The 12,821-nt window shown below is 39.7% G+C and overlaps 1 protein-coding gene across 2 annotated transcripts in view; it reads right to left on the reverse strand.

Annotated features, from left to right (window-relative positions):
- Positions 1-12,821, reverse strand: part of wwp1 (WW domain containing E3 ubiquitin protein ligase 1) — a 39,873-nt gene that overhangs the window by 9,365 nt on the left and 17,687 nt on the right. For both annotated transcript variants that reach the window (XM_023950410.2, XM_078938389.1), the window contains exons 8-16: positions 11,223-11,404; positions 9,971-10,385; positions 9,045-9,140; positions 3,721-3,895; positions 3,002-3,056; positions 2,637-2,721; positions 1,654-1,782; positions 758-830; positions 1-72 (exon numbers count right to left, since the gene is read on the reverse strand). In XM_023950410.2, coding sequence (XP_023806178.1) covers positions 1-72; positions 758-830; positions 1,654-1,782; positions 2,637-2,721; positions 3,002-3,056; positions 3,721-3,895; positions 9,045-9,140; positions 9,971-10,385; positions 11,223-11,404 — 1,282 coding nt within the window. The remainder of the gene's footprint in view (positions 73-757; positions 831-1,653; positions 1,783-2,636; positions 2,722-3,001; positions 3,057-3,720; positions 3,896-9,044; positions 9,141-9,970; positions 10,386-11,222; positions 11,405-12,821) is intronic.

Consider the following 12,821-nt stretch of genomic DNA (forward strand, 5'->3'; position numbering starts at 1 on the left):
TTGCTGAAAAGAGTCTTCAAACAGAGTTTGTCTAGAGACGTTGATCTTCACGTGGCTGGGGAGGGCGTTGGACTGAGGGTGGACGAGAAAAATTAGTACTGGGGCAGGAAAGCAGCAGGGGCTGGCGCTGTAAACCGCTCTGATCTACTTCCGGCGGCTAACCTGACTCACGTCTGCGTTTCGTGAATCAAGTCAAGACTTCATAAAACCCGGTATTTAGACCTAAAGTATAAATAAAGTTACCATCTGAGAAATGGAAGACCGGGAGAATCTAAATTGTTTCTTTCTTCTTCTATTGTTTCTTTAATTAAAATCTAAGCCTTTTTTTTTTAATACAAGCCTAAATAAAATCTTATGGCTCTGAGTTTAAACTTCCTGCGCTCGTGTTGCTTGTGGATTCGACTCTTGGGAAGGAAAACCAGCAGAGTGACGGCTCATCAGATGTGAGTCGGGCGTGGCTCACAGCAGAAGTAAGTCAGCGCTCAGACACTCCTGTCACATATCCGCTTATTTAACAAAGCTCACACTACTGACAGCTACCGGATGATAATATGGGACAAAATGAATCCTCCATGTCAAAAAGCGCTCCGACGCTCAATTTATGGTATCAAATTGCATTGAAGCTTTGGTGAGCCGGCTCAGAGGTCACAGCTCGAGACGCGAGTCAGGTAAGCCGCTGGAAGTAGGTCGGAGCTGTTTGCAGCGTTTGCCGTCTCTCTAGGAAAGAGTGGACTGAAATAAAGCCTACAAGGTTTACCTGACACAGGTAACGGAAATGGGCGAGTTTCCATCGGAAGCTGCGCTCGTAGGCAATCTGAGGGCCTTTGGTGCTGAGAGGAACAGAAAGGCGAGGTAAAATGAGCCGCAATGTGTCACATGCAATTAATACTTTCATCATTAAAATATGAAATAATTGTTTGGACTCATGGTATAAATTTAAAGTTATCAGATTTCCTGTAGTAGTACTGCTTTCAGAGTAAAATATTTACCAAAATCTTTGTTTGAAAGTTTTTCCATCAAGAATAGCGATCAAAATACCTTCTGGTTAACCCTCCACAACCAATTAAATCCAAACTAAATTATTTCCAATCCTTTTAGAGCTTTGGAGTCACTTTCTTTCTTTTTGTGGGGTTTGTTTTTATTGTATTCTTGTTTGTTTTTTATGGAAAGCACCTTGAGCTGTCTGTTTGACATGAAAGGTGCTTTATAAATAAAATTAATTTGAATTTGAATTCTTAGCTCTTTAATATGAAACTATGTTAAGTTTTACCTAAAGGTAACTCGTTGAATAGTGGAGCTAAAAAATACATTTATCATTTAGTATTTGTTTAGGAGGATGGGTTAAAAATAATTGCAATTGTTTCCCCCAAAGCTATATTTTTGACTTGACTGTAAAACAGATGGTAAATCTATTTTCCTATGAATAAAATAATACATATGTATCACCAGTAAAACGTTTGAATCCAGCTTTGATCAACTTTTCCCTTAAATGTAACTTTTTTGGTAATAAGTATTAAATTTTTTCAACATTATATTCCCTGAGCAGCTGGTCGGGTCATGCGTGTGTGTGTGTGCGTGTGGACGGCCTGTAAGCTCACTGACAAAACCCAGCTTTGTTTTCAGAAGTGCGATGCGGGACAAAGAGCTCCTTACACCGAGGACTTCCCAGTGCGGGGGTCGCTGAAAGTGGTGGTTCGGGTGTTGTGATCCACAAAGTAGCGGACTCCTTCCCGCGTGTAGCGGATCTCCCAACCTTCAGGCAGAGGGTCCTCATTTTGAAGCCTAAAGGCACACACAAACGCACACTCTGACAACATATACACAAAAGGCTATCTATGCGAGTAAAGGGTCAAAAGATTATTAATACTTCTGTGAAAAATGTGTGTGAGCAAGAACTAAAGCGCAATATTTAAAAAAAATTGTAAAAAAAAAATAAAATAAAAAAAACATTTGCACTTTTTTTTTTAAGAAATCAACTAGATCAATCCAACTAAATTGTATTTTCCTATTTGGAGCAGGTACCAGGAAAACATTTTTGTTTTTACTTTTCAGGAGCAAGAGATTTTGTAGATCAGATTTGCTGGTTATTCTGCAGTGAGATAGCAATAATGGGACTTGATTATCTGTTTGGTAAAAACCATTTTGTACATTTTAAACTAGATTAAAGAATCTGCTCTTAAACCCAGATTAGTGAGAGGACCAACAATAATTCTGTAATCCACATATCGTGTGATTCGCATGTCAAACGTGCGTCCACTGCCTCTGTTTTGCCGCCTCTGTGCACTGACACACCTGATGTGCGAATCGCATTCAGTGTGAACCCAGCATGAACATCGCAGTCTTTGTCTCAACGTTTTTACTGTTTTTACACAGTTTTATAGTTTTATGTCACTAGATTTCAATATAGTTTTATTAATTTTTAAAATAAAATTGCTTCTGCTTTGTTCAACAGTTTGAAAAAAAACCACCTTAAAGGCAAAAATCACCTGAATAAATGAGAACCTTCACAGACAGTTTGGAAAAAATGGCTAGAAAACAAACAAAAATAAATCACCACCAAAAGGAAACCTACATCGCTTAATCTGATAACTTTATTTGTAGGCTTGTTGTGTTTATGTCGATGCCACAAAGCTCACCCTTGAGTTCGCGGGTCTTCCCATTGTGTGGTCTTGGTATTGTGGTTGACAAAGTAAACTCTGTCATTGGAGTCCACACGTCTCTCTAAAGTCAAAGAAACGCCTTTACATGAGAGTTTCACTGAAATGAACGCTTCAGTCATTTACACTTTTTTAAAAAGACGGTAAGATGACTAAAATAAATAAATATCTGAATTTCATGACCCAACGTACCTGATGGGATACGATAAACACAAAAGTACCAAAACCTTAGGATGCTGTAAACATCTTTTCCATTTTAGATTTACTGCTTATAAACTGAAACACAGGGCAAGTTTTTATTGCGTTTAAATGCACCAAATAGAAAAAAAAAAGAAGTAACTCACCCCAACCAGGAGGTAACGGTCCAAGTGGATCATTCTCAGCAGTCATCATAGATGCCTAAAATTAGAAAAAAAATGGGCATTTATTATTTACTTGAGAAATATTTTAGATTTTTTTCAAGCAGGACTTAAATAAAAGAGGAACAAGAAGTTTTATAAAGACCAGAGTTTGCAACAATCCCCTTTATAAAAAAAAAGGGGGATTGTTGCTTGATTTGATTTGGTAATCAAAATCAGTACAGCAACCAATTATTTAAATTAGAATTCATAAAAATAATCTAAATGTTCGTAAGTCTGAGCATAGAGCATCAGTCCCGCTAAATTTAGAGTTATTTCAAGTGCTTTTGCATCCCTGCGCTGCAAAGGAAAACTGTCTTAAAGCTGAGGTTGCATGTTGTAGCTTTTCGAGTTTCTGTGGCACCGTTTTTATTTGAACATATAAACTCTAAGAGATGCCTAAAATATAATAAAACGTTTATTTAAGTAATACGATCAATCTTTTACTCTACTGAATAGCAGCAAACAAAAACGTGTTTAGTCTGTTTTGTGTCAACAAAACAAAACTTTTCTCGTACTAAAGATTAAAAAGGTTATTTAGACCAGATCAATTATCACAGGAAAAGAATTATAATCTTAAAGACCCACTCTGAGGAAAATGGTGTTTTTCATGTTTTTAAGCCCAGAATTGCAGTTCTGAGTATTTCTTCATTCAAAGTTCTTACAGAGTAGAGGTATCTCTGGTTGAACTGGTGCATAGCTCCCTGCAGCTGGCTTCGCTGGCTCTGCCACTGCTCAAAGTTGCGCACCGACTCCATGGTGGGGCGCTGCCACGTAGTCGTGCGGGTGTTGTGGTCCACGTAGTAGATCCGGCCTCGTTCGTCTACGCGACGCTCCCATCTGGACGAATGAAGCAGAACGAAGGGAAATGCTTAGAGAAATTAAGAACAAGTCAGCGTTTAAGAGCTCAATGAGGAAACAGGAGTGTTCGGTAGTTTCAATGTCACAGACCTACTTTTGCCAAGACATCTTTACTGTAGTAAGAGTTTGTTCCTTGGGGACAAAAAAACCCTGATCAGGAAATCTCTAGTAAAAACCTCTGCCAAAAAAAAAATGTTACCATGGCAAGAACTTGTAGAGGGGAAGCAGACAAATATTAGAAAACTAAAAAAATAAAAAATCTATATTTCTTATTCAAACTTTATTTTTGCATTTCAGCAAATATGCTTCTAAATGCATTTACCTATCACTGCATTTCCACAAAAATAGGGGGATTTATTTCTGTGATTCCACATCCCTTTTTGGTTCTGACTGTTGTGGAGCTGCCCTTGGTTTTGGCGTTCATTTCTTTGTCTAGATCAGGGGTCTCAAACTCAATTTGCCTGGGGGCCACTGAAGGCAGGGTCTAGCTGAGGCAGGGCCGCAATTTCAACGCACACACACACGCAACCTGTGAGTGATTGAGAGTCAGTAAATTTATATGGAACATACTATACTATTAACTATACTCTATTATTAACTGTTTTCTGTACAAAATGTACTTATAAAACTCTCATTCAAATAAAATAAAATACACCAAAAAAATCAATGAGTAAATAAATCAGTACATTTCTGTTTATTTAGTCTTCTATATCTACTGTTTTCTGATCTTAATGTCCTTATTAACACAGTTCAGTTAACAGTGTTGCATTATAACTATTAAACACAAAAGAAGACTCCAATTCTACAGTTCTGTAAATCCATCAATGGTTCTTCTGAACACGGCTTCTCTTGTCTTCTTCTCACTGATGGACACTTGGCAGCACTTCCTCTCATACAGCAGAGACCCTCAGTGTGGTTGAAGATGACTGTCAGTAAATCTGGACTGGACTTGGACTTATTGAAATATAATGATGATAAGAGAGTTTGTGCTCCCAATTTTGAGTCTGTGTTGAATGTTTATTTTTTTTACCGATACTTGAGATCAAAGAAAGGCTCAAGAAAGGCTCAAAAACTGATGGAAATTTATGCTGGCAACACCAAATAAGTGCAGCCAAGATGCACAATAAGCGTGTTTAAGATCACCCAGATGGACGCAACGCTGCGCAGATCACCTGGTGTGTGACGTATGTTTTTGCTCCAACATCACCTGTCAATCATCACAAAAATATCACCAGAAAGGGGCGGGGGCAAGGTCCAACCTAAGCGAATGCAGCTGGAAACTTAGTACTGCGCTGACTAAAAGCTGCCCTGATGACTACAAAACAATGCATTATGGGAAACGTGTCCTGATGGTTTTTGTAGTTGAGTGATTAATTCAAGTAATTTCAAAATAGTTATTGATAAAAAAAGGCTACATACATTACAAAACATTAAAATAAATATAAAAGATATAATAACTCAGATCATACTAAGGGGGAGAAGCATATTAAAAATAAATAGTTAAAAACAACTCCAACGCTTGGAGTGAGGAGTTGGGCATAGAAATATCAGAATCTATGTGGGAAAAGTGTTTGTCCAAGATTCACTCGTGCTCAGTCAACAGCAGACACCAACTCATACAATTTAAAATCATCCATCGGCTCCACTACTCCAAAGTACGGTTGCACAAAATATATCCTTCAATTACTCCCATTTGTGATAAATGTAAAATATCTGAAGGCACATTGGCTCATGCTTTTTGGTCTTGTCCCTCATTGGCTGGCTTCTGGAACAGAATATTTGACTGGTATGCCAAAGCCTATGGTTGCTTTATAACACCCGATGCAGAGCTCGCCATTTTTGGCTGCGTACGTACTAGAGCTATCCCAACTGTAATGCAACAACCACTAGAACTTGGGTTAATGACTGCAAAAAGACAAATTTTGCGAGAGTGGAAATCTATGGCTTCTCCATACTTTAAAGTGTGGCTCACTGACATGCTATCTCTCATCCACATGAAAAAAAATTCGCCATGTCAGGACTGCCTCAATTAATGTTCACAATAAACTCTGGACACCATTTCTAAATCACTTACAGAAAGTTAAAGTTATTTAGCTCTGTATTGAGACTGCATTTTTCTTTCTTCTATTTATGTCCTGTTTGGACGGCCTGTGAATAAATATTGAATAGAATGTAACTGGCAATTGTTTAATTACTTGTGTTTTTACATTGTGTTTTGTAATGGTCTAAAGAGCACCTGAACTGTTTGTTTTGCCTGTTTGATTTTGTACACTTGAAAATGAAAATAAAATATTGCAAAAAACCACTCCAACTTCCTTTTCTCCTTCAGTCTCGATGCGGCTTTGCCTTCATCTCACCAACCCAACCCCCCTATCGTTGCATTTTCCACACGTATTTTAAGTGTGTCTAAGACTAAATCGTGTTGTTGCTCGCACGTGTTTAATGTTAAAGCCCCGTTAGCTATCACGCATGTAAGTGTGGGACATTTATTCTCCTCATCTGACACACCTCCAGCGGGAGAACCGTTTGGTTGGGGTTAATATGCATACGCGCGCGTAAGCGTCTGTGCGGCCCAGAAAAAAGTTCCGAACTGACTGCACGTATTTCGAAAATTACAAGCAAATAGACAAATTCTAAAAAGGAAAGTAAAGAAGTTCTTAATATGTTCTGGGGAGGGGGCTGTCAGGTTTCCTGCCTTAAATTTCCCCCTGCTTTAAAGCCCGGTCAATGTCAGGCCGCCAAGAGTCCTATACCCCACTGTGATTGCAGGGGTTGACATAGCCCAGAAATTTGCACTGGCCCACAGGGCCAGTAGTTTTTGAAACTTACTGGCCCTGCCTGAAAGTTACTGGCCCGACACCGCGCATAGCGGGACCCGCCGCTCCGCAGGTGCTTGCAACTTTAGGGGGGTCTGTGGGCATGCCCCCCCGGAAACTTTTAATATGGTACAATTTGGTGCATTCTGGTGACATCACTTATTTCTACACTTTTCAATGACTGAAAATAGACCATATCAAACTTAAATCTGCTCTAGTCTGTTTCAGATGTTTTAAAGAGAGCACTGCAGTGTAGTAGGTAACACTAGTTCAGAAGTTTTCATGGTGCTTCTAACGGCAAATATCGCAATAAATCATAAACCTTAAATGTGTTAAAACAATCTAATGGCAGCTTGAACCATTTAACGAATCAAATAAATCCCTTAATGCATTTGACCAATCGGATGGACGCCTTCACATTGTTGACCAATCAGATGGAGCCCTGTTATGTTAGATGTTTGTAACCTATGTCAACGTGGGTCATTTGGAGTATAATTTTTAAACTGGGAATGGTTATTTGGTTATTTTGCTGTTTGTTTATATACCGCAAATTATATCGTTATCGCAATTTTAATCTCTGATATCGCATATCGCGAGTTTTCCTCATATTGTGCAGGTCTAACTGAGATCATTCAGCTAACTAGAAATACTTACTGCTTACAGTGTTGTAAAGAAAAACAAAATTAAGTAGTTTAACATTCTACTGCATTTGAGTCTGAGATTCAGGTATTTGGAGTTGCCTTTGATTCTTTGACATTCAGCTTAAAGCTTAGTGGATACAGTTTCATCTTCAATGCATTCATTAAATATCTTGCTGTCCATACTACTAATTATACCCACTACTCCATCCAACATATTCCTATCTATTCCTGCCATGTCTTCCACATCTCTGACATGCTTCAGTCTCTCTTCAGTGACGGTGTCGGATTTATAATCAAATGTAATAATAACCCACTGGCTTGTGCCTTCGTTGTTGCTGTTTAACATTGTTTTGTATTGAATTGTTACATTCAATAAAGTTTGAAAAAAAAAAGTAGTGAGCGCGTGCCGCGTGGTGCTCGGCAGTGAAAGCCGAGCGCGCGCAGGCGGGAGAGAAGGAGAAGTGATCAAAGGTTTCCCATAGAAACCCTTGAAGTCTGAACACAGGACTAGCAGAAAAACTACATTATGAAGACGAGGTAAATCTACAGTTTTCGCAAAATATACTTTATTGAAAAAGGTGAAGAATATATAAACCGTTAAATATTTTAGTGGCCCGAGCGGACAAGTGAAAAGTAAAGTCTTGTGGTCCGCACTGCTCGAAAAACAGGACCGGGCCAGCGGACAAATGGCTATGTCGAGCCCTGGATTGGTTGGTTCGTCAGCTCAGCGCACAACACTGAAAAAGTGTCATTAATAAAAAAAACTGGCAGGACGCACTAACATTAAAATTTCATAATAAGGAGGGGGCCGCAAAATAACATCTTGGCAAATAGCCCGCGGGCCACAAGTTTGAGACCCCTGGTCTAGAGTAACTCTGAATTTTAAGTTTTTTTCTGAGAACATTGTGCAGGATTTTGCATAGTTTGGCCAAAAGGGGCCACTTCTATATGATTAAAAAATTTTTATATCAGCTCGTATATTTATTTTTCCACTGACAACCGCTAGGGGGGGCTGTAAGTGGTTATATCCATTTTTGCTACTGACAGCAACAGAGAAGAAGCAGCGCTGTCCAAAACAAACATGGAGGAGAATCTGATCGTTCTCCTGAACTTTATGGTATTTAAAGCATTACTGTTCTTGTTTTTATTCTTTCCCTCCTCCGACTAATGCAGGACAGCAAGTCATGAAACTGGGTTACAGAGACACGGAAGTATCGCTGAAAGCGTCGTCATTCAGACCTAGCTCTTCCAGTAGAAACTAAAAATTGCCGTAAAAAAAAAAGAAAGGACTTTGAATGAATTTGACGTGTTAATCGCGTTTGGTGTGAACACAGCATTATGCTTTTTCAGAAACATTCCACTTTTCTTGAAAAAGTGCAACTTCCACTCTGGAGCGAATTACATATTATTTTATTTCTTATCTTTTATGTATTTTATGGCTGCTGTGTCCAGAGCAACTTCCTCTGAAAAATGTGGTAATTGTGTTTCAAAAGAAATTTTCATGAAGCATTTAATAAATATTGTTAATCAAAAGAGCATTTCTAAATGCAGCAGCAACAGATTAGACAGACAACATCTTTTTTGTCATTTAGAATTACACATGGAGTAAAAATCAAGTACCCATCAAGTATCCTTAGTATTACAGGCCTGAAGAGAAAACATGTTACTCACCCTGGTGGTAGTGGCTGTGGTCTCTCCCATGTAGTAGTCCTGGTGTTGTGGTCTACATAGTACGTTCTCCCATGGGGGTCTTTTCTCTGCTCCCAACTAAGCGACAGAAATCATTATGCTTACATCAGAAAATCTTTTGATCTGCTGGAAAAAAAACTATTAAATCCAGTAATTAAAAGAAACATATGGAAGTGGATGGTATTAAATTGGAAATATATATTTTTGTGTATTAAAAAAGGTGATCTTTGTTCAAATCTTTTCTTTGATTTTTTTCTAATATTTTCAAAATCTACATACAGGCTGGGCTCTAACCTCATTTACTCACGGAAACTATAAGATGAGCTAATGTTAGAAGTCTAACAGCCACAATGTGTCAAGTTCATAGATATGATCGGTTTTGTTTATGTGCTCGTCACGGTATCTCCAGTCTGTTCTGTTCTTCTGACTTTATCCACAAACATTACAGAGTAAAACGCTGGATGTAGTTCTATTGACCATTATGAACAGTTTATTTTTTTGTCTGTGGTGATGCAGAGCCGGAGTTTGCCTTGATGTGAAGCTGCAGAGGCAGGCAGGGACCGTCAATAAAGTACCGTACACGAAAACCCCCCAGAGAAACAATAGCAAATGTTATTGATGTTTATGTTACAGAAGTTGGATTTGACTGCCGAAATAGAAAACATAGAGAAAATGAGGTGGTTTAACCCTACAAATTAGAATTTGCCATGTAACATTTGAAAAGAGGGCTTTTAAGTTTACTGCAGTAATAGCTATCATTTCAGTGTATGTGAAGTGCTTGAACAAAATCTGTACCACTGCATGTTCTCAATAGAGCTTAAAGATGCTGACAACACCTGAATAAACATCACAGGATCAAACCGTGTGTTATCAGGCGGTTCTAGCTTTTAATCAAGTTTTTTTCTTACCCTGGTGGTAGAGGATCAGATGATGCAGCATTAGAGAGCGGCTGCCTGGGCTTGACCCCGTCTGAGGTTGTCGTTGCATTGCCGCTGCTGCTGCCGCCGCCGCCCCCGTCTCCGGAAGCATTTACTTCTGCCGTGGGCGGGGAGGAAGAGGACGAACAGGAGGGTGTTGTGGCGGTGCTGGTCCCTTGGGTTGCATAGGCCAATGTGGTGGAAGCAGCGGCGGTGGTGTCTGCAGGTTTAGCACCGGCAGAGGAGGCTACAGGAGACGCGGAAGTTGTCCGAGGCGGCGACGTGCTGTTCGGGGCGGCAGGAGAGTCGGCCTCTCCAGCGCCGTCCTCGTGGCCGCCTGTGGGGGGCACATCCGTTCTTGCTGAGGACGTTTGCCTGGCAGCAGCCTCGCTGGACTCCCCATTTACTGCAAACACAGGACAATGACGGTTTTTATTTGTTCGCATCATCTGACTTTTTGACATCAAAAACATGTGCAACTGTTGCATCACATGTACACTTAGGAAAAATGAAGAAGTCTGTGGTAAAATATTCTTCTCAGCCTCAATGGCTGCTTAATAAGAAGAGAATGAAAACAAAATCAACATTCAGAACAATAAACTTTTTATCTTAAAAATAGAAAGTATTGTATTGTCCAATAGCTGGATATGTTGGTGTAATGCCACCATGATTGACGTACTTCAGATATAACAACTTTTCTGAGGATTAAAAATAAAACTTGGACTTTGAGAACTATCAGTGTAAACTGTTATTTTCATAGTTAATTTAAAAAAAAGAACATTGTCAAGTAGAGCTGTGATGGTGTGGGATTTTTGATGAACCAGCAGGGGGCGCGGTGTCGCGGTTAACCGCACATTACTAGCAGTCACCAATGCAGAGATTTTTTGTTTTGTTTGTTTTATTTTTTTCAAATCACTTTTCCCCAGAGTTTGCACTTTGTAGACCCCTTGACAGCTGTCTCTTTATCTGCAGCACAGAGAGCCATTCTCGTTAAAAAGTGTGTTTACCAAAACAATCATCTGATTTCAATCGAGTCTGAAACTACGTGATTGGGATCAGTTTCTGATCACGTGATCGGATCGGGACATCCCTACCTAAAACTACTCTTTTTGTCATTTCAAACTTGAACACAATAAAGATTTGTTTAGGGAGCATAAATGTGAACAAAATGACATTTTTAGGAATTCTTTTCAGAGAAAAGATCAACAGACTTTAGAATTGAGAACATAGAAGACAAACTCACCTATTCTATTTTGTGTCTCGCCGTCGAATGGCTGGTGGACTGGAGTGGAGTTTAGGGTTGTCTCTCCGTTGACCGCATGATCCCGAGCTGGGCTACAGGAGCTGGAAGGCACCTGACCTTCAGCGCCACTGGAGGCTGAACAGGAACCTGACCTCGGGTCCAAATCTGAACCATTCATTGTGCTTGAGGGAGAAGAAAGAGAAGACAAGAAGGAGATTGTAAATGAAATGCAATGACGAAACGAGATATCAGCGGCGTAATGAGCACAACTGAAAGGCTTTCTTTGTGAGCTGTAGCTTTTCAGGTAATGTCAGAGACAAACCTGCAGAACGACCAAACCAAAACCAGCCATAGAACTAAAGCTCAGCTAAGCCAAGACCTACAGCAGGGAATCAACGATCAATCAGTTAAACAACCAAATCTTTAGCTTTTTGCAAACTAAAAATTATAATAATTTGCAATAAGCTTTAAAGCAATATTATTTTTCAAGACATGAACAATTTAAGCAGTTCAATAAAAAACATTTCTAAATTCAGCACCAAAGCCTAAATATAAAGGCTGCTGTACTTATTTAAAGCAGAGTCTTCTGGCTCAAAACTGTACGGCTGGTTAGCCCCAACTTTACTCGCCATTTTTGTTGCACCGCTAACGACAGGTTGGGGTTGTGAGGGACTGTAAACTAGCAGGAAAGACTGCAAACAAAGGGATGATGGGAAATAAAAGCAGTCTCAACCTTGCGCCAATTTTCCCATCTACAAATCAGTAATGAATTTCTCAAACTCTGCAGAAAACGACAAGTTTTTTGACTAAAACCAGCAAATAGATCCAAATATGATCAGAGTGGGACTTCGAATCCTTGTTGGCAGCACACAACAAAACAAATATCCTAATCTCTGCAAGTTTGCTTAAAACCAAACACATCAGAAAGCTGGTCTTCAGATGCTTTTTATGGAGTGTTCCCATCTTCGCCTCACAGCGAGAAGATCCTGGTGTGGTTTGAATCCCTGCTGGGTCCTTTCTGTGTGGAATTTGCATGTTTGCCTGTGCACGTGTTGACTTCTTCCCACAGTCCAAAAACATGCTTCATAGGTAAATAATGATTCTAAATTGTCCCTAGATGTGAGTGTGGTTGTGTGGCCCTGCTAGAGACTGACAACCTGTTAAGGGTGTACCCTGCCTCTGCCCAACAGTAGCTGGGATAGGCTCCAGCAACACTGTGACCCCCAAAAGGGATTCTACAGGTTCTGAAGATGGATGGATATTTTCCCGTTTCTTTTAATGGGTAGTTTCCACTCTACAGCGAGAAAGAGCTTTGGCACATTCCTCCAGAGACTTTATAACACAATAGGGAGTAGGAAACTTTGTATAATGGCATTAAAACGCTCTAAGCAATGTCTAAGCAGGTTAATGCCAAGCAGCACTGCTAATCTAGGGGTCCTGCTGACCTTGAGAGAAGGAAATGACTTGAATCAAGTTTGGAGAAAATGTATTTACAAAATGAAACAAGCTGGATAGTTGTGATCAGCACCATAAATGTTTTTGTTTAACTGCACCACACCACCCACATTGTTTCCTTCTCTGACTTCCTGTTTCGCTCAC

The sequence above is a fragment of the Oryzias latipes genome, chromosome 20 (assembly GCF_053564925.1).
Source record: "Oryzias latipes strain Hd-rR chromosome 20, Olatipes_Hd-rR_3.1".
In the NCBI taxonomy this organism is placed as follows: domain Eukaryota; kingdom Metazoa; phylum Chordata; class Actinopteri; order Beloniformes; family Adrianichthyidae; genus Oryzias; species Oryzias latipes.